Here is a 20,078-nt window from a genome sequence, read left to right as displayed (position 1 = left end):
CGTTTTTATTTTTTGGGTTTTTTTCACGTTTCGGCCTGCAGGGGGCGCATTTTTAAACATATCAGCACCAAGGTATATCAGGAGACTGTCCTGATGATTCTCCAAGTTTGGTGTAGCGAGTTTAGGGGGGGTTAAAGTTATGGACCCCCCAAAGGGGTCTCCCTATCTCCGATTCTTTACAATGGGAACTAAGGAGATGTGGGCTACCCTTGGAGGGTCCATAACTCTGGCCCCCCTGAACCAAACTGCACCAATCCTTGAGGGTATCATCAGGACAGTCTCCTGATGATACACTGAAATATTGGTACCGATACATCTACAAATGCACTGCAGGCACCCCCAGAAATTTGCACAAGATTCTTTGTTCTGCAGTGACTTAGCTGCATTGCTGTCAATAGGGAATTTCTGATAGAGGGCTGTGGAGTGCACATTTTTCATGGTAAACCCACAAAACTTTCAGGGTATCTTCAGGAGAGTCTCTGGATGACACCAACCAGGTTTGGGGAACTTTACTTCAGGGGGCAGTGGGAGATGGGCCCTACCCTTTTTGGGTCCCATAGAATTAAACCCCCTGAAGCAAAATTCCCCAAACCTGGATGGTGTCATCTAGAGACTCTCCTGAAGATACCCTGAAAGTTTTGTGACCATACCTTCAGAAATGTGCACCTCACAGCCCTCTACCAGAAATTCCCCATTGACAGCAATACAGCTAAGTCACTGCAGAACAAAGAATCTTGGGCAAATTTCTGGGGGTGCCTGCAGGGGACACATTTTGAGATGTATCGGCACCAAATTATCAGGGTATCATCAGGTGACTGTCCCGATGTTGCCCACCAAGTTTGGTGCAGTTTGGTTCAGGTATGGACCCTCAAAAGGGGTGCAACTATCCCCCATTGTTTCCAGTGGTAGCTGATAGGGGATGGGGGCTACACCTTTGAGAGTTCATAACTTTGGCTCCCCTGAACCAAACTGCACCAAACTTTGTATCATCAGGACAGTCTCCTGATGATACCCTGAAAGTTGGTGTCACTAGCTTTAAAAATGCTGGTTTGCGTGTTTCACCGCTCACTCACTCCAGCAGGCTTCATGTGCAGGAGCGGTGAAACATGAAAACCGGAATTTTTAAAGCTAGTGGCACCAAATTTCAGGGTATCATCAGGAGACTGTCCTGATGACACCCCCACGCTTGGTGCAGTTTGGTTTAGGGGGGCCAAAGTTATGGACCCTCAAAGGGGGCAGTCTATCCCCCATTGTTTCCAATGAGAGCTAAGGAGATGGTGGCTACCATTTTGAGGGTCCATAACTTTGGCCCCCTAGACCAAACTGCACTAAGCTGGGGGAGGCGTCATCAGGACAGTCTCCTGATGATACCCTGATATATTAGTGTTGAGTTGTCTAAAAATGCGCATCTGCAGGCACGCCCAACAATTTGCACAAGATTCTTTTTTCTGCAGTGACTTCTGCATTGCTGTCAATGGGGAATTTCTGGTGGAGGGCTGTGCACATTTATCAAGGTACAGTCACAAAATGTTCAGGGTATCTTCAGGAGAGTCTTTGGATGACACCATCCAGGTTTGAGGAACTTTGCTTATGGGGGCAGTGGGAGATGGACCCTACCCATAACATTGAACCCCTTGAAGCAACGGTCACCAAACCTGGATGGTGTCGTGAAGAGACTCTCCTGAAGACACCCTGAAAGTTTTGTGGGTTTACCATGAGAAATGTGCACTCCACAGCCCTCCCACAGAAATTTCCCATTGGCTGCAATGGAGCCAGCCAGCCACTACAGAGCACAGAATCTGGGGAAATTTTTGGGTGACTATGAGGGGTGCAGTTTTAGAGCTACTGTCACCAGAATTTCAGGGTATCATACAAGTACTGTCCCTATGATACTCCCTAAGTTTGGTGAAGTTTGGTTCAGGGGGTCCAAAGTTATGGACCTTCAAAAGTGTAGCCCCCATTTCCTGTTAGCTTCCATTGGAAACAATGGGGGATGGGGCACCCTTTTGAGGGTCAATAACTTTGCCCCCCCTGAACCAAACTGCACCAAACTTGGGGAGAATCATCAGGACAGTCTCCAGATGATATCCTGAAAGTTTAGTGCTGCTAGATTTAAAATTGCACCCCCTGCAGGCCAAAACGTGTAAAAACACCAAAAATTCAAAAAAATAATAAAACGGACCCGAATTTTTCGGATTTACCCGAATTTTCGGGCATATCCGAATCGGCTATGATTCGGATTCGGGCATACAAATCATTTTATGCCCCAAAATACCCAAATCCGAATTTTACCGAATTTTTTTAGTATTGACCAACCCTACGCAGCACTGCATGGGTGCAGTTTTCCTGCCTTCACTTCCTTACTCGTACCTTTAACTCCTTTCCTTTCATCATGATTTTAATTTTTTTCAAATTTATTTTAAAAAACTGCCTTTGCAGGAACATAAAGGAACAAAGGGAGTGAGCACATCTCTGCTAAGGAGTGGACTCTTTGCCTCTTGTGTGACACTTGCAGGCAGCGTTCACAAAGCGTACCCCAAATTATAATGATTTAGTATATTTCTATCATTTGTCCTTATTCCTACCTCTCTGACTTCTAATTCCTTCCTCCAATCAGAATCCAGATTGGTATCTCCTTTCCCCCATTTTGGAGGTGCATCCCTCCCGCCCCCACACCCCAAGTCAAAGTGCTGAGCTGAGAGAGTAGGTGGATATATGTAGCCACAACAACTCCTCTTTAAACACCATCCTCCTGTCTGGATAATCCCAGCTGCTATTTCCTTGCTGAGACTGTTCCAGTTCATCAGGGAAATCACGACTGAACATTTGATTTATGCCCTTACAACTCCCTAAGAATTGTAAAAAAATCTGTAAAAAAGCAAACTCCCTGCATGCAGAAATCCAGTAAGTCAGGGTGTATGCTAGGCCACAACTGTTTTCCTTGGCATGCTAACTTAACTTTAATCACGGCCATAGACCAGCAATATGAAAACAATACATGGAAACGATGTAAAAAGGTCCAACAGCCAACAATAAAAACAAAAGAATTACAAGAACAGCAGCAATAAAAGGAATACAACTGCAAATAAGTGTTACCCGTTTTCAAAGTGAGGAACTTGCACACCATGGCATGCTAGCTTTCCGGGGCATTGGTTGGTTCCCCCATTCAACTTGCAGTCTTCCCTCACCTGTGTTTTAAAATGGCAGTCACTGGAATGCCAACGTATAATTTCCTTTGCATTTTCTCCAACAGGGGCTTCCTTCTCAGTGGCAGCAATTTCTGTATCAATGGATAAATCTCTCTGGGTTGCCTTTTGTGTGGCTGCAGCGCTGTTTTTGCTTGATGAACTTAACCAAGCAGGTGAGAATGGAAAGCTCAGTACTCTTGAAATTTGCTCTTTCGATAAAAAAACAGTCTGGACACCTCCTTTGAAGTTGTGTGTAGCAGTTCTGCACCCAAATGAGATCCAATTTCTTTTAAAAAGAAAAAAATATTCAAGGACATTCATCTCTTTGTTGCACGGTAGAACTGGGGGTTGCCTGATGAAGCGGATCTGCAATAGATTCACAGCTAAGAAAGGGAAGCACTTTGCAATGGAATGTTCAGTCATCTTGCGGAACTCCCTGCCACGAGATGTGGAGACAGCCAAGGCCAGGAACAAACTGAGGCCCCTTCCGCACACGCAAAATAATGCGTTTTCAAACCACTTTCACAACTGTTTGCAAGTGGATTTTGCCATTCCGCACAGCTTCAAAGAGCATTGAAAGCAGTTTGAAAGTGCATTATTCTGCATGTGCAGAATGAGCCTGAGTGTGAGAGAATCTAAAACATCATGAGCATGAGAAGAGGGGAGCCTTCCTGTGATCTCTCTGCACCCCATTGTTTCAGCCACATGCTTCCCAGCCCAGCTTCCTTTGGTATCAGTGCCAGATGTTTTTTAAAAGCAGTTAGGGGAAATCGCTGTCAACAGCTAGGACGGGTAAATGGAACCTCCATGCTGAGAGGCAGTGTATCTGTTAGTATCCAATACTGGAGGCAAAAAACAAGGGAGGTCTTTTTTCCATCATGCCTTGCTTACTAGCTTCTTGGGCGCATCTAGGTAGCAGCTACTGACAATGAAATATTGGGCTCAGATGGATATTGGTTTGATCTGGCATACCAGCTCAAAAGCTTCAGAAAAAAAGAGGGCGTTCACAGGACGTCTGCCACTTTAGAGGGCAGGCAGGGGATTTTGAATATATGGAGAAATCTCCCTGCAAGTAAAAAATGGTGGAGAAGTCAATTAGCAGTAAATTTAGGGTGCAGAACAGAAAAGACAACTCAACACAACTCACAGGTACCTTATGGAACTTTTAGCCATGTGATGTAGCGGTGGCTGAGGCCCCTTCCGCACATGCAGAATGATGCACTTCCAATCCACTTTCAATGCACTTTGCAGCTGTGCGGAAGAGCAACATCCACTTGCAAACCATTGTGGAAGTGGATTGAAAGTGCGTTATTCTGCATGTGCGGGAGGGGCCTTAGGGGGCTACCTAAGGAATTAGACAAATGCCTGGAAGATCGATCCATTCAAGGCCATGAAGGCTAAACGGTTTCTCCACGTTTCAAGGCAATATATTTCAGCTTAGGTTTTGCAAAGATTAGACTGTTTTCCTGGCAGTTGAGAGGTTGACAAAAGATATTTTCCTCACAGCTCAGAAAGCTATGGTCCTGGAGAAATTTCTGCTGTTGCTAATTTGCACTATTGATTTATATTTCTTTTTTAATCTGCCATGTTTGCTCTGTGAAAAGGGAGTCAGAATCGGAAGTTCCAGCTGGGCTTGCTTAACCGGCCTTGAACCCAGATGCTTGCTTTGTTCCCCTTGTGCTGTGGAAGTTCTTGAAACTTAACATGCAATTTTCCCCCCTATGGAGAAGTTCCTCGCCCTCCCTCCATTCCTTTCCTCCCTCACCCCAGAGGCCATGGCTGTTCTAAAATCAGAAAACAACAAGTCTTGCTGTTTTGATGAATGGCCGGTGCCAAGATTTTCTGCCCAGGAAAGGGAATGTTGGAAGATTGCCACGGCGTGGAGGGAGGAAACCAGGAGTTATTCAGCCAGGGCTTATCGTCTTGGTGATGGCTCTGTGCACCCCTCTGGTGTTATTAAGCATGCAACAGGCGTACTACTCGGTGTCAGAAGTGGGCGGAACGATGCTAGAAAGGTCCCCAAAGCCTGTGATACTCCCCTTCCGCACATACAGAATAATGCACTTTCAATGCACTTTGCAGCTGGATTTTACTGTGCACAGCAGCGTACCACCCAGGAGAAGTCGATTTATGGCTACCAATCTTGATCCTCCTTGATCTGAGATTGCAAATGCCTTAACAGTCCAGGTGCTCGGGAGCAACAGCCGCAGAAGGCCATTGCTTTCGCATCCTGCCTGTGAGCTCCCAAAGGCACCTGGTGGGCCACTGCGAGTAGCAGAGAGCTGGGCTAGATGGACTCTGGTCTGATCCAGCTGGCTTGTTCTTATGTTCTTATGTTCTTAACATATGAGGTCAAATGTCCCTGGGCTGCAGCCATTTAGCCATGTTGGGGGGGATCGCCCCCATCCCCCTCCTCCTTTTGTTGTTTGGTTACGGTGGGAGAGGGCAGCCGCTCATACGGGGGGGGGGGGGCTCAGATTTTGCACCAGGATTTTGCACCTCTGACTGTGCGGAATAGCAAAACCCACTTGCAAACTATTGTGAACGTGGATTGAAAGTGCATTATTCTGCATGTGCGGAAGGGGCCTTAGCATGACATGCCTCTGAAGATGCCAGCCATAGATGCGGGAGAAAAAACTACTGGACCGCGGGGCCCCAGCCCAGAAAACCCTCAACAGCTGATTGGGAGCTTCCTCCTGAAACCAACTGCAAAGTATCTGATGTCCGGACGGAATAAGGCAAACTGGGATTCGATCTTTGAACAAAAAAGGTTCTAAAGAATTATTTGTTTGGAATACGAAAGAATGCGACAGACGCAGAATGATGGGGAGGGAAGAATCCGGAACTTCTGATTTTTTAAAAAAATTATGTCAAATGGTCCTTTGTCTGCTGGATCAGCCAGGCTTTCTGAAGAAAAGTTCCTTTCAACTGCTTATTTCCTGCTGTTCCCCCCATTTTCATCTTGTTTTTCCCACAGAACCCCATAGGGACGGTTTCAGAGGATAGCTGCTTTGGTCTGTAGTAGAGAGCCAGCAGGGAGTAGTCGTGTTTAGAAGTGATGGACTCTGATCTGGAGAACCAGGTTTGATTTCCCCACTCCTTCACACGAGTAAAGGATTCTAATCTGGTGAAACAGATTTGTTTCCCCTCCATAAGAAACCTGCTGGGTGACCTTGGGCTAGTCCCAGTTCTCTCAGAACTCTCTAAGCCTCACCTCACCTCACAAGGAGCCTGTTGTGGGGAGAGGAAGGGAGAGGAGTTTGTAAACTGCTTTGAGACTCCTTACAGGAGAGAAAAGTGGGGCATAAATTCAAAACTCTTCTTCTTTTAGTAGAACAGTTCATTTCAAGACCAATAGCATTAAGGTTGCCGACATCCAAGCGGTGTCTGGACTCTGGAGATCTCCTAAGATTACAACAGATCTCCAGGTGACAGAGATCAATTCACTTGGAGAAAATGTCTGCTTTGGAAGGTTGACTCTATTGGCATTGTACCCAACTGACGTCCCTCCCCTTTCCAGGTAGTTCCCAACTCAGGTAATCCCAAACAACACCTTAGAGATTGACAAGATTTTCAGGGTTAAAGCTTTCGAAAATCCAAGTTTTTTAGGGGAGTTTATACCCTGAGAATCTTGTGAGGTGCTACTGAACTTGATCCTACCTGTCTTATAATAGTCATATTATATAGTCACAAAATTCTGCAGGGAAACCAAAGACCTCTGTGAAGAGTGAAATCACACAGTGAGGTTTTCCCCACCTTGGCCTCAAACAACTGGGAGCGAATGCCTCCACGCAGGATCTCCCCCACCAGCCACGTTCCGTGACACTGCACGGCCAATTTGTGTCGTCAACGTTGTGGCTTGGCCCAGGGGCGGCGTTTCCCACCTGAGACCTCCAGACCTGTTTGGGATTTCAGCCTCATCCGCCAAACCATCCATGGTTGTTATCACCCCTCGTGGCCTCTTTCTTCACACCACTTGTTCGGGGAGCCGGACAAAAAAGATTTGGGTGCCGTACAAATGTCGCTGTCACGAACCTTGGACCACGGCTACCGCTTGATTATTTACGGCTCCTTTCAGGAGAATGGGGGGTGGTGTGTCTTTTTTGAAGAAAAAGCTTAATCTCCCACAATGGTGCTTTGAGCAGCCCCCCCGTACTGTGCTTCAGGGTGGGGGTGGCAAAGTCTTCAATAAAACCACTTGTTCCTTTCCAAGGCTCCCGCACAGGACTTTAAAAAAGAGGCCGAGGGAACTCCTGCTGGCTTGAACGAGGAGACGTTGAAAGGGAACAAGAATGTTCTTTTGAGACGTCCTCCGGCTCCCATGGAGAGCTGCTATGGAGAGGGTAAAAGCCCCTTTTGTTGAGGGATAATATAGAGTTTAGCCCAAGACAGAAGAGGCAAAATTGATGAACTTTTTTTTTTAATAAACAGTATAAAAAGAGAGAGAGAGAAAGAGATTTCTGTCAGCCAAGATCCTGGAATTTCCTCCTCATGTTTCTGCTGAGCTGATATTTCGATTCCCCTCGACAAACACACACCAACCCCGTTTTCCAGAAAGAAAAAAACAGAGGTTGCTATAGGTAGCCCAAAGATGTATGACTGCGTCTCAACTTCAGGAGAGATTGCAGGAATTGAAAAAAGACGATTTAATTTAGTCCAGCCCTGTCTAAGCTCCCTGCTCTTAGCAATTACAAAAAAATAAAGATTAAAATATAATCACACAGGCCACAATAAAAACACCCACGCAACAAAAGAGATGGACATGGAGTCTTCAACAATTAGTAATCAATCCAGCCAAAGGTCTTCTGGAGCAGAAATATTTTTATCTATTTTATTTATTGGTTTCAATGTTTATCCACAGCTTTTCTCTTCAATGGGGATCCAAAGCAGCTTACAACTTTATTCTCTCCTCCTCTGTATTTATTTGCACAACATTCCTGTGAGGTAGGTTGGATGGAGAGAGAAAGTGACTAGGTCAATGAGTGTCCATAGCAGAGTGTGAATTCAAACCAGGGGCTCCTGGATCCTAGTTTTGACTCTAACCACTATACAATGCTATAAAACCTGGGAATTGTATGAGAGTGACCACACAACAGTGTTTGCAGAGTTTTAGTAATGCGCTGATGTTTCTTTTTTCAGATGCTACAGAGACCGGGGATTCTAGCAAGGTACACATCTCTCTTCTGGCAAACTTGTTGAGTCTGGAGTGACAATTAATTTTGGATTGGTAATGTCTATTGGTGAGCCAACATAGGAGACAGAAAAGTGGGGTACACCAATAACCAGAACAAGAAAAGTCAAAAGAACAATTGGGGGGCAGTGGGAAAAAATAACTTACCTTCATAAGCCCTGCACATTTCACCTATGTTTCATAAGAACATAAGAGCTCTGCTGGATCAGACCAATGGTCCATCTAGTCCTGCATTCTCGTTTTCTATAATGGCCACTGGGTGAAAGAAGACACTGCCCTAGATGGGCCACTGGTCTGATCCGGCAGGTGTGTTAACACTGAGAGCCAGCATGGTATAGTGGTTAAGAACAGGTGAATTCTAATCTGGAGAACCAGGGTTTGATTCCCCACTCCTCCACCTGAGTGGGGGAGGCTTATCTGGTGAACCAGATGTGTTTCCGCACTCCTCCTTTCCTGCTGGGTGACCTTGGGCTATTCACAGTTCTCTCAGAACTCTCACAAAGTGTCTGTTGTGGGGAGAGAAAGGGAAAGGACCTTGTGGGGTATAAATCCAAATTCCTCTTCCTCTTCCTCTTCCTCTTCCTCCTCCTCCTCCTCCTCCTCCTCCTCCTCCTCCTTCTTCTTCTTCTTCTTCTTCTTCTTCTTCTTCTTCTTCTTCTTCTTCTTCTTCTTCTTCTTCTTCTTCTTCTTCTTCTTCTTCTTCTGTGTTTTCTCGCCCCAAGTGTTTCCCATAATTGTGTGTTGCTGTGTGTGTGATTCCCATAAAATGCATGCCTTTGGGGAAGTTATTTGTCGGCCAATAAGCCTTGTCCCGTACATACATAGAAGATGCACAATGCTTTTGCATAAAATTGATATAAATTGCATGGAAAACACACACAATATGCACAAGTACAACAGAAGTGCATCTTAAAAGGAGCACCCAAAACTGGATGATAAAAATCAGCGTATACTATAAATGAATATGAAAAAGAAATACCTCTCTCTTGCCCTGTCCGTCTATCTGTCTGTCTGTCCTTGCTTCCTTCTGTACCTCCTGGAAGCTATTCCTTAATGGGGCCTTAATTGGCTTCCAGCTGTTTCCCCTTTGCCACGCAAATGGATCATTTGGAAATAACTCATTCACTGAAGAACAGCCAATGTGATTTCCGAAAGCAGTTTCTATTAGACTGGCTTGTGTTGGCAACATGAGTTAAGCTGAGATGGTCACATTTAATTAGGGGAACAACGAAGAGCCAAGGATGAGGGAGGGGAGAAGGGTTAGGGGCAGAGGTGGGATCCAGCAGGTTCTCACCAGTTCCCAAGAGTGGGTTACTAATTATTTGTGTGTGCCAAGAGGGAGTTACTAATTGGGTCTGCTTTCCCGTTAGAAATCCCATTAGGTCCAAAAATCATAAAGTCCTGTTGTTTCCTATGTGGCTGTTTAGCAAAGGTAGAAAATGGGATAATTATCCCTGTTGGGCTGTTTTAAAAACATGTTTTAGAAATATGGTAAAGTTCCTTGTTTAAGGAAAGTATATTTCTTTTGATTTCTAGAAACAAAATTAAGTATTTGAAAGTATTAAGTATTTGACAGGCAGTCAATTAGAGGAGAAGTAGTTGTTTCTGTTGGCAGTAGACGATAGGACTTGCTATAATGAGTTAAAATTATGGACAGAAAGATACCAGCTGGAAATTAGGAACTTCTTTTTTACAGTAAGAGTTTTTTACAGTAACAGAGAAATTATGAATGCCCCGTCCCCAGAATGCCCGGCCACGCCCCCGTCGTGCCACACCCAGCCCCATTGGCGCCACGCCACTGTTTGAATCCCACCACCATGGGAACCTGTTACTAAAATTTTTGGATCCCACCACTGGTTAGGGGTCCAAAGTGGAAGAGGGTGACTCAGAAAATCTCAATCCTGTGGACTGGATTAAGGAAGAAAGGTCCTTCATAATAGATAGTCTTCTGCCGTTTTGTGATCTGAGATCAGGACTGGAGACTCAGGGGTCGCTGGAGATCTCCCAGAATGAAAACTGATCTCCAGGTTATGAAGATCATTCCCATGGGGAAAATGGCTGCTTTGGGAGATGGATTCTATGGCCCTTTCTGCACATGCAGAATAATGCACTTTCAATCCACTTTCAACGTAATTGCAGCTGGATTTTGCTGTGCGGAACTGCAAAATCCACTTGCAAACAATTGTGAAAGTAGATTGAAAGTGCATTATTCTGCATGTGCGGAAGGGGCCTGAGGCATTATAACCCACTGAGTACTTAAGCATTCTCTGTTTTGCCTTCTGCCATTGAGGAATGGCCTGTGTCCCTGACAAGGTTAGAAAGGTTTCCACTCTCTGGGCTTTCTGCAAACTACGCAAAACTGAATTATTTAAGAGGGCTTTTGGCTCAGGGAAATAGCATTTACTCTAATGAAATGGTCAGGAAGTTGCACTGGGAAGGGGATAGTACCATGGTGTATACAACTGTTAGGGTTGGGAAATATCTGGAGATTTTGGAGGTGGGGCCTGAGGAGGTTGGGGGTTTTGAAAAGGGGGGAGGCTTCAGTGGGGTACAATGTCATAGAGTCCACCTTCCAAAGTGGCAATTTTCTCTAGGCCAAGCGATCTCTGTCTTCTGGAGCTCAGTCATAATAGTGGGAGATCACCAGACATACCTGGAGTAATGAAGGCACACCTAACTACCGTATTGTGACCTGTGCTCCAGAATATAAGAAAGAGCCAGCTGGATCAGACCAGAGTCCATCTAGTCCAGCACTCTGCTACTCGCAGTGGCCCACCAGATGCCTTTGGGAGCTCACGTGCAGGATGTGAAAGCAATGGCCTTCTGCTGCTGCTGCTGCTGCTGCTCCCGAGCATTTGCTATCTCAGATCAAGGAGGATCAAGATTGGTAGCCATAGAATATGCTTCAGACTAGCTGTCATCTATGCTTAAATTGTCATTTAATGAATTATTTTATTGGGGTTTTTTTTAATAATGGAAGCCACCCTGAGCATTTGATGGGAAAGACTGCATACGAGCTGAATAAAATAATAACAAATAAATAATAGGTAGTATCTACACTATTTTTTTTAAAAAAAAAACATTATTTGATTAAATTTGTTAACGTACTCTTCCCCGGCTAAAGGCCTGGCTCAGGTCAGCTTAGACACGCATTTAAACAACAGAAATCAATCCGATTCAGATATAATTGACCATCGTAAAAGCAATAAGATCACAAGAACATTAAAAACACTACCTCAAATTTCAACTACAATGGTGAACAAGAATTGAAAATTTATGACGGTACCCATCAAAGGTCTTGCTATAGACTAAAAAAAAAATCAACCTGCCCTCAAAAACATTTTTTCTGCAGTGCTTGAGGAGGAAGGACGGGGGTGGATAGTACCAAAAAACCAACAAGTTGGAAAGGGATCTTGACTGTCTCAACCAAAAGCCTGGGGGACACCTCCATTTTGCTGGTCCTGTAGAACTGTCACAAATATTACACCCATGCGTACTCCAACTCACTAGATAGTTTCCAAACTGAATTTCAAGTTTCACTTCAATGGCTCTTCTTTAAATAGTCCTTCTCTCTGGATATCAGGATCTCATTTGGCTCTCAAATGAGATCCTGATATCCAGAGAGAAGGACTATTTAAAGAAGAGCCATTCTAGGGAAATTTGAATTCGGTTTGGAAACTATCTAGTGTAAGAAAAAACAGTTGTGTTCCTAGAGGAGTAAGAAAAAGAATACTTTGTACAACAATTATTGGCTTGACAAAGGACTGCCGAAATAAAAACCTAATCTAGAGGTTTTATAGCCATACCTGACGGTGTACTTACTAAACATTTTTTGTATATTTGTGATAGTAAGATAATGTTAAAATGTTACTCACCTAGTGAGTTGGAGTACACATGGGTGTAATATTTGTGACAATACCTGTTGTACACCTGCCTTGATTATTATGGTGGGTCCTGTAGAACTGACAGATCGTGATCAAAACTCGTGCTCCGTTTCGGCTTCATTTGAAAATTCAGCTTGTTTTCAGCTTTCTCTGATTCAAACCCTATTGTACTGTTCATTCAATGTCCCATCTTGTGGATTATTTACGCTACAGCATGTAATCTGCCTTGCGTGTTAGTAAGAAAGGCAGACTACAAATAACCTTCAGGGTGTGTTTGCAAGTCGCCCAGCTGCAGGGCTCATTGACGTGTGTCTCTCACTGCTGTCGATGTTTTTGTCCACAGGACGCGGACTCTGCTGGAGGTGGCAGAAAGGACTTGCCGATGCTGTACGTCACAACCATCTTGGTAAGGGCTGTCCAGCGCTTCTTGACTCGGAAATTAATTAGCGAGTAAGCAGATAATATCTGAAACTGTAACTCTTTGCAAGGATAAAAGAAGTCAAATTGAAGGAGAAGATGAATAGCTTCCAGCGATGGTCCAGGGATGTTCAGGGAAGGCAGGGAGTTGGTGGGAAACATCTTCAAGGGACCGCACAGGCAGATGAAGCCATTTTGAAAACGTTTCAACTCAAGAATCGTTTGCCTCCAAATGTTTCATTTGCAGCCTCAAAATGATTTAAACGAACGTCCTTTGAAAATGTTTCAGCTACAGAATCGTTTTAAAAGAGAATTCATTTGAAACTTTTTGAGGCTGCAAATAAAAACGTATCGAGGTGAAAACAATGCAGAGCTCCATGCCTTAAAACATTTCCTGCCTTAAAACGTTTTAAAGGGTCTCTGCAGAAAGGGTCTATTTGTCATCTAAGCCCCCTGGATCCCTTTAAGGAAAAAAGGGGGCTGATACATGTTTGAAATAAATATATAAATATGCTGAGCTAGGTGGGGCAAGGGTCTGACTCGGCAATGCGGTAGGTTCATCCACATTGGGTAACTCTACTTTCCATTGCCATGTCCACAGGAAGACCCCTATGTGATGGCCAGGGGGACTGAACTGGAGGGCTACTGCATTGAGCTTCTGGAGAAACTGTCTGAAATGCTGCACTTCAGGTACAAGGTGAGCGTTGTGAAGGATGGGAAATACGGTACGTTGAGCAGCAACGGGAATTGGACTGGGATGATCGGCGAGATCGTGAGGAAGGTGAGCTTTCTCCTAATCACAGTTCCTCGAATTATGAAATGCGGTTGTAACCTCAGCTTGTGGGTTCTGTGGGGCAGTACTTGGAAGGAGTTGCAAAGAACCAAATTTAAACAAAACAGTTTACTTCTCTTTACAAATAACATTAAACATCAACATTCAACATTTACAATTCAAGGTCCTGTTCAGGTTTGCATTTCAAGTCCTTATATTTACAGTCTACTGATATTGCCAAGTCCAATTCTTCTTTGCTGGTGGTTGGTTTTGAAGACTTCAAAGGCTTGGTGAACGGGATTCAAGATGATGAAGGTTCCCAGAAAACTCTCACCATTTACATACACAAAAACCCTGAAACAATAAATTCTAACATTTAAAGTATAGCAAAAAAATATAAACTCCCTTCCCACTAGTTCCCCACAACATTGCAGTTACCTTAAACAAGGTGTTAAGGGCTTAATAAAATCAATCAAGGTCCCAGCCTGGTAGCCTTGCTTCCTCCAACCTCATGAGTTCTGCAGCATTCTGCTTCTTTTCAGACTCCACCCCTTTCTGGGTCATCCCATTCTGACACAGGGGTTACACGGTCTTACCTGTAGGGATGTTCTAGACTTCCCACGTGAATTCTTCCTTGCTACGCCAGAGCCAATGTGGTGTAGTGCTTAAGAGCAGGTGGATTCTAATCTGGAGAACCGGGTTTGATTCCCCACTCCTCCCCCTACATGGTGGAGGCTTATCTGGTGAACCAGATGTTCCGCACTCTTACATTCCTGCTGGGTGACCTTGGGCTAGTCACAGTTCTTCGGAGCTCTCTCAGCCCCAACTACCTCACAAGGTGTCTGTTGTGGGGAGAAGGAGGGAAAGGAGCTTGAAAGCCACCTTGAGTCTCCTTACTGGAGAGAAGGGTGGGATATAAATCCAAACTACTCCTACTACTACTCCTCTTCTTCTTCTTAATTACCAAGTCTTATTACCGATGCATGGGGAATGCTCTGTTTTTCCTTTTTTTTAATTTTCAAATTTTGTACATAGCACTGTACAGGTGCACTTTGTCACATTTCAAACCTTTCCACGCCATTACTGAAGTGCACATTGATAAAACAGAGAACCCAAAAGCCAGAGAGCCAGCATGATGTAGTGGTTAAGCGCAGCTGACTCTAATCCGGAGAACTGAGATTGATTCCCCGCTCCTCCACATGAGTAACGGGCTGGAATCTGGTGAACCTTGGCTTGATTCCCCTCTCCTCCACATGAAGCCTGCTGGGTGACCTTGGGCCAGTCACAGTTCTCTCAGGACTCTGAATTACATTCCTCCCTACTACTTAAAAAGAAAATGGCTCTCGTGAAAATTGTAGCTGGGGGTCTTGCAAAGACAGAAAGGCTTGGATTCAAAGGTGGGATGCAGCCTATTCACACCTATTCAGTAGAACTGGTTACTAAAATTTTCTCAGTTTGGAGAACCGGTTATTAATGATTAACTCCACTAGGGACAAAGGGGTAATCTCTGTCCCTGGGTACAACAAATCTCGGCAAGTGGGGGATGCAAAATCGTCCCCCAGGGCCCCCTGCCCCCCCATGGCACCCCCCACGTGTGTATGAACTGTATGAAATAATACAATATATAGTAATTCTATTTTTTTTGTTCATTGGTATAAAGGTTTGGAAAATATTATAGGTAAAGGTTTTTCATTTTCTTTTTTTCCCTTGAAATTTATATTGGAAAGAGAGGAGTTTAAACTACTCTTTTAGATTAAGGATTTTGGATCTCTCCCTCTGTTAGTTTTCTTTCAAGTGGAATAGATAAAGTAGTTATAGGAATCTGTAGGGGAAGTAGAAAGTAGGGAGAGAGGGAAATATGGGAAGGAGGGAGGCAATATAGGATGTTTTAGTTGGGGGGGTTGAGAGAGATAGACAATTAGATATGTTTGTAATATGTTAACAATTGTAAACAGTTTTTGGTTTCTCTCCTTAAGTTATTATTTAAAATCAATCAATATAATTATATAAAAAAGAAATAATACTCTACCTTTCGGTATATTGCTTTTTTAATACTTTTAACAGTCATTATTTGAATCTAGAGGCGGGGTGAAGGGAACTGCACCTGAGGCGCGCGCGCCCTGCGTCCTTGCCACAGCCCCACCCAGGAATGCCCCACCCCTGGAATGCCTGGCCACGCCCCCGTCATGCCCCGCCCAGCCCCATTGGCACTACGCCACTGTTTGAATCCCACCACCATCGGAACCTGTTACTGAAATTTTTGAATCCCACCAGTGCTTGGATTCCTTGGCCCTAATGTTGTTTTCCCGTGGAAGGGTGCTGGTTTCAGATTGTAGAGGCCAGGGAGACAACCATTTGGACCACCTGTTTGCTGTCCTGGGCCTAGACCACCCTGTGGGTGCTTGATTGGGATACTTTGAATGGCAATAAGAATGACTTTTCAACCAGGAATGGAGGCAGAGGAAGGAGCTGTCTATATGTTGGGAAAGCAAGAAAGTTTCCACCAAACCCCCCCCCCCCCACTCTCAAGCAGGGGCATACCGCCAAGGGGATATATGTGGTCAAATGTCCCCGGGCTGCAGCCATTTAGTCACATGGGGAAGGGCGGAAAATCGCCCCACCCCTCCTCCTTCCCTGGTGACCTGGTGCAAAAAGACACGTTGTTTGGTCATGGTGGGGGAGGGCGGCCGCACATCCGGGGGGTGGGGTGGGGGTGGAAAACTCAGATTTTGAACCGGGCTACATTTTCCTTAGATACGCCTCTGCTCTCAAGCATCTGTCAAAAGCCACCTCTGTTCTTCCCCTACCAGGAGGCAGATCTGGCTGTGGCTCCATTAACCATCACTTCACCAAGAGAAGATGTCGTCGACTTCACCCAGCCATTCCTGCACACGGGCATCGGCATCCTTCTCGAGAGAGATACGGCTTTGGAAGATGCGTCTCTTTTCCACTTCCTGGCCCCCTTCAGCAAGGAGATGTGGGCTGGCGTCATAGCTGCCTATGTGGTCTCCTCCCTTTGCTTGTTTCTAGCTGCCAGGTACAATTTCCCTTCTCTCTTTACACTAACTGATGGAAATGTGCATCTGGAATACAGCACCTGTTTTGCAGACAGAGAGGCAGGCATAACACAGAGCAGCCTGTTGTGGGGAGAAGAAGGGAAAGGAGCTTGAAAGCCACCTTGGGTCTCCTTACTGGAGAGGAGGGTGGGGTATAAATCTGAACTCCTCCTCCACCTCCTCCTTCTCCACATAGTGGTTAAGAGCAGGCGTACTCTAATCTGGAGGAACTGGGTTTGATTCCCCGCTCTGCCTCCTGAGCTGTGGAGAGTTATCTGGGGAATTCAGATTAGCCTGTGCACTCCAACACATGCCAGCTGGGTGACCTTGGGCTAGTCCAGGGGTCTTCAACCTGCAGCTCTCCAAATGTTCATGGACTACAAATCCCATCAGCCCCTGCCAGCATGGCCAATTGGCCATGCTGGCACGGGCTGATGGGAATTGTAGTCTATGAACATCTGGAGAGCCGCAGGTTGAAGACCCCTGGGCTAGTTACAGTTCTTTGGAGCTCTCTTAGCCCCTTCTTCCCCCCAGGGTGTTTGTTGTGAGGGGGAAGGGAAAGGAGTTTGTAAGTCCCTTTGAGTCTCCTTACAGGAGGGAAAGAAGGGATATAAATCCAACTCCTCCTCCTCCTCTTCTTCTTCTTCTTCTTCTTCTTCTTCTTCTTCTTCTTCTTCTTCTTCTTCTTCTTCTTCTTCTTCTTCTTCTTCTTCTTCTTCTTCTTCTTGTGCTGGGGCTAAAAGTTCAGTCAATATGGAACCTTTATTGGCATATAAATTTAAACAAGATTATTCTTAAAAAGTTAGGCACTGCAGTTATGAGACAGTCAGCATTAAAATAACCATAGTATGTAGTTAAGAACATTTAAGAATTACAAAAGCAAAGAAATTTAGCTGTCTGTTCAAGAACATCTGTAATTTCTGTAATTATGTAAAACAGATGTGAAATTTTTTCAGGATCCCTACTTGGGAATTTGTTGCGCCAAAGTATATTCCAAGCTCTAACTTATGCCTACTAAAGGTGATTGATTGATTGATTGATTGATTGATTGATTGATTGATTGATAGTATATTCCAAGCAAGGTGATGTGGCCACTTTTCTCTCTACAGAGTGAGTCCTTGTGAATGGGATGGAAATGAGGACACTCCTTTTACCTTTCTGAACAGCCTGTGGTTTGGGGCTGGAGCAATTGCTTTACAAGGTAACCTGGGTGAGACCAATGGGGGGAACATTTATCATTGCTTAAAGTCCAGTTCTGCATTTCAAAACCAAGCATGCCTACACGTCCATAGCTTTTTCTCCACTTTAATTCAGGACTGTAACCATACAGCTTCCCTGACTGAAATCACCCTCTGGTACATTTGCGTATGGAGACATGAAGGGAACCATAATGATAACATTCGTTTCTTCGGTTCTGTAGTAAAGCTAGGGTGGTTTTTGTTAAAAAAGAAGAAGTGGTAATTGAAGCAAAACCAGAAATATTAAGCATGTAATTATTGTTAGGTACAGTGAAATGCCTGCCTAATTGTGAGCAGTGTGTAAAAGACATGAGAGACTAAAGAACGGGAATTCCCGGTCCACCCCCTGGTCCTAAACTTGCAAGGAATTCAAGGAATTTGCTGCCGCAAGATGTTGCTGGCCACCAAGTCTCAGCCAACTTAAATTTCATATAGAATACATACAGAAAACACCTCCCTTATGAGGAGAGGCTGCAGCGTTTGGGACTCTTTAGTTTGGAGAGGAGACGTCTGAGGGGGGATATGATTGAAGTCTATAAAATTATGCATGGGGTAGAAAATGTTGACAGAGAGAATTTTTTCTCTCTTTCTCACAATACTAGAACCAGGGGGCATTCATTGAAAATGCTGGGGGGAAGAATTAGGACTAATAAAAGGAAACACTTCTTGACGCAACGTGTGATTGGTGTTTGGAATATGCTGCCACAGGAGGTGGTGATGGCCACTAACCTGGATAGCTTTAAAAGGGGCTTGGATAGATTTATGGAGGAGAAGTTGATTTATGGCTACCAATCTTGATCCTCTTTGATCTGAGCCTTACCAGACCAGGTGCTCAGGAGCAACAGCCGCAGAAGGCCATTGCTTTCACATCCTGCATGTGAGCTCCCAAAGGCACCTGGTGGGCCACTGCGAGTAGCAGAGTGCTGGACTAGATGGACTCTGGTCTGATCCAGCTGGCTTGTTCTTATGTTCTTAAAACCACTCTGCTCACTCACTCTATAATGAAAGCCATCTAGCAATTATCAGCCTCTGAATTACATTACATAATTATTAATAGTGATGAGGATGAGGATGATGAAGTCACCTAGTTGCAGAGGACTTCTGGGAACTGCCTTGTGGGATTTTCAGAGCAAGAGATGAGTAGGGGTGATTTGCCAGGGCCTGTTCACCCCCTTACCTGGGTGGCCCGGGCCAGCCTGATCTTGTCAAGATCTCAGAATTTTAAGTAGGGTCAACCCTGGTTAGTAACTGGATGCGAGACCACTAAGGAATGCCAAGGTTTTTGCAGAGGAAGGCAATGGCAACTCCCTGATGCTTGTCTCTTGCCTTGAAAACTCTATGAGATTGCCTTAAATTGGCTGTGACTAGATGGTACTTTACCTCCTATGCCTCTGCATAAGCGTAGCAACCCCAGACTTCCTTGGTGGTCTCCCATCTAAAAGGCTGACCATGACCAACCCTGTTTAGCTTCTAAGGAGCAGCAGTGGCAGAGTGGTTAAGAGCAGGTGTGCTCTAATCTGGAGGAACCGGGTTTGATTCCCCGCTCTGCTGCCTGAGCTGTGCAGGCTTATCTGGTGAATTCAGATTAGCCTGTACAACAACAATACAAACCAACAATACAACAACCTTTATTAGGCATATTAAAATAGGCTCCAGAGCGTTACAGACATTTCTGAAGTACAAATCAAAAGTACATTCAAAACACAGACAGATAAACTGTATCTAGCATTGGACATTACTTAGAAAGTTCTGTCACTTGTAAAAGAAATTTTGCTACTTTTTCCAAGAGCACGGCCTCTGTGTTATTTAACAAAAGCTCCACAACAGAGTTGTCAGAGTCTCCTTCAGGTTTGTCTAAGACCAGTCCAGGAGAGAAATTCCTAATACCCACATATCTCGGACAGTCAAGTATAATGTGAGCAAGAGTCTCCACTTGGTTTTTACAGTGTGGACAGACCCGATCCTGGAGAGGGATAGATAGGTAGCGACCCTTTGTAATGACCGATGGGAAAGTATTGCATCTGGCCCTTGTAATAATCCATCTCTGTTGAGGTTCAGTTAATAGTTCAAGATATTTGATATTCCAACACATAGCAGCTGGGTGACCTTGGGCTAGTCACAGTTCTTCGGAGCTCTCTCGCCCCACCTACCTCACAGGGTGTTTGTTGTGAGGGGGGAAGGGTAAGGAGTTTGCAAGCCCCTTTGAGTCTCTATAGGAGAGAAAGGGGGGATAAAAATCCAACTCTTCTTCTCCTTCTTAACTCTGACAAGCTCCAGCTAATCCAGAAGATTTTGGTTCCTACTTACCTCTCATGAGCACCCTCAATGTCTT

At 44.8% G+C, this 20,078-nt stretch overlaps 1 protein-coding gene across 1 annotated transcript in view; it reads left to right on the top strand.

The window, feature by feature from the left end:
- The window catches only part of LOC125445681 (probable glutamate receptor), a 32,269-nt gene that overhangs the window by 2,385 nt on the left and 9,806 nt on the right, over nucleotides 1-20,078 (top strand). Inside the window, exons 2-7 of the mRNA XM_048518911.1 lie at nucleotides 3,254-3,361; nucleotides 8,328-8,356; nucleotides 12,607-12,669; nucleotides 13,282-13,461; nucleotides 16,263-16,489; nucleotides 17,618-17,709. Coding sequence (XP_048374868.1) covers nucleotides 3,289-3,361; nucleotides 8,328-8,356; nucleotides 12,607-12,669; nucleotides 13,282-13,461; nucleotides 16,263-16,489; nucleotides 17,618-17,709 — 664 coding nt within the window. The 5' untranslated portion in view covers nucleotides 3,254-3,288. The remainder of the gene's footprint in view (nucleotides 1-3,253; nucleotides 3,362-8,327; nucleotides 8,357-12,606; nucleotides 12,670-13,281; nucleotides 13,462-16,262; nucleotides 16,490-17,617; nucleotides 17,710-20,078) is intronic.

This window comes from Sphaerodactylus townsendi, linkage group LG16 (genome assembly GCF_021028975.2).
Source record: "Sphaerodactylus townsendi isolate TG3544 linkage group LG16, MPM_Stown_v2.3, whole genome shotgun sequence".
Lineage (NCBI taxonomy): Eukaryota > Metazoa > Chordata > Lepidosauria > Squamata > Sphaerodactylidae > Sphaerodactylus > Sphaerodactylus townsendi.
Note: the sequence above shows the minus strand (reverse complement) of the source record. Positions and strands in the feature narration are given on the sequence as shown.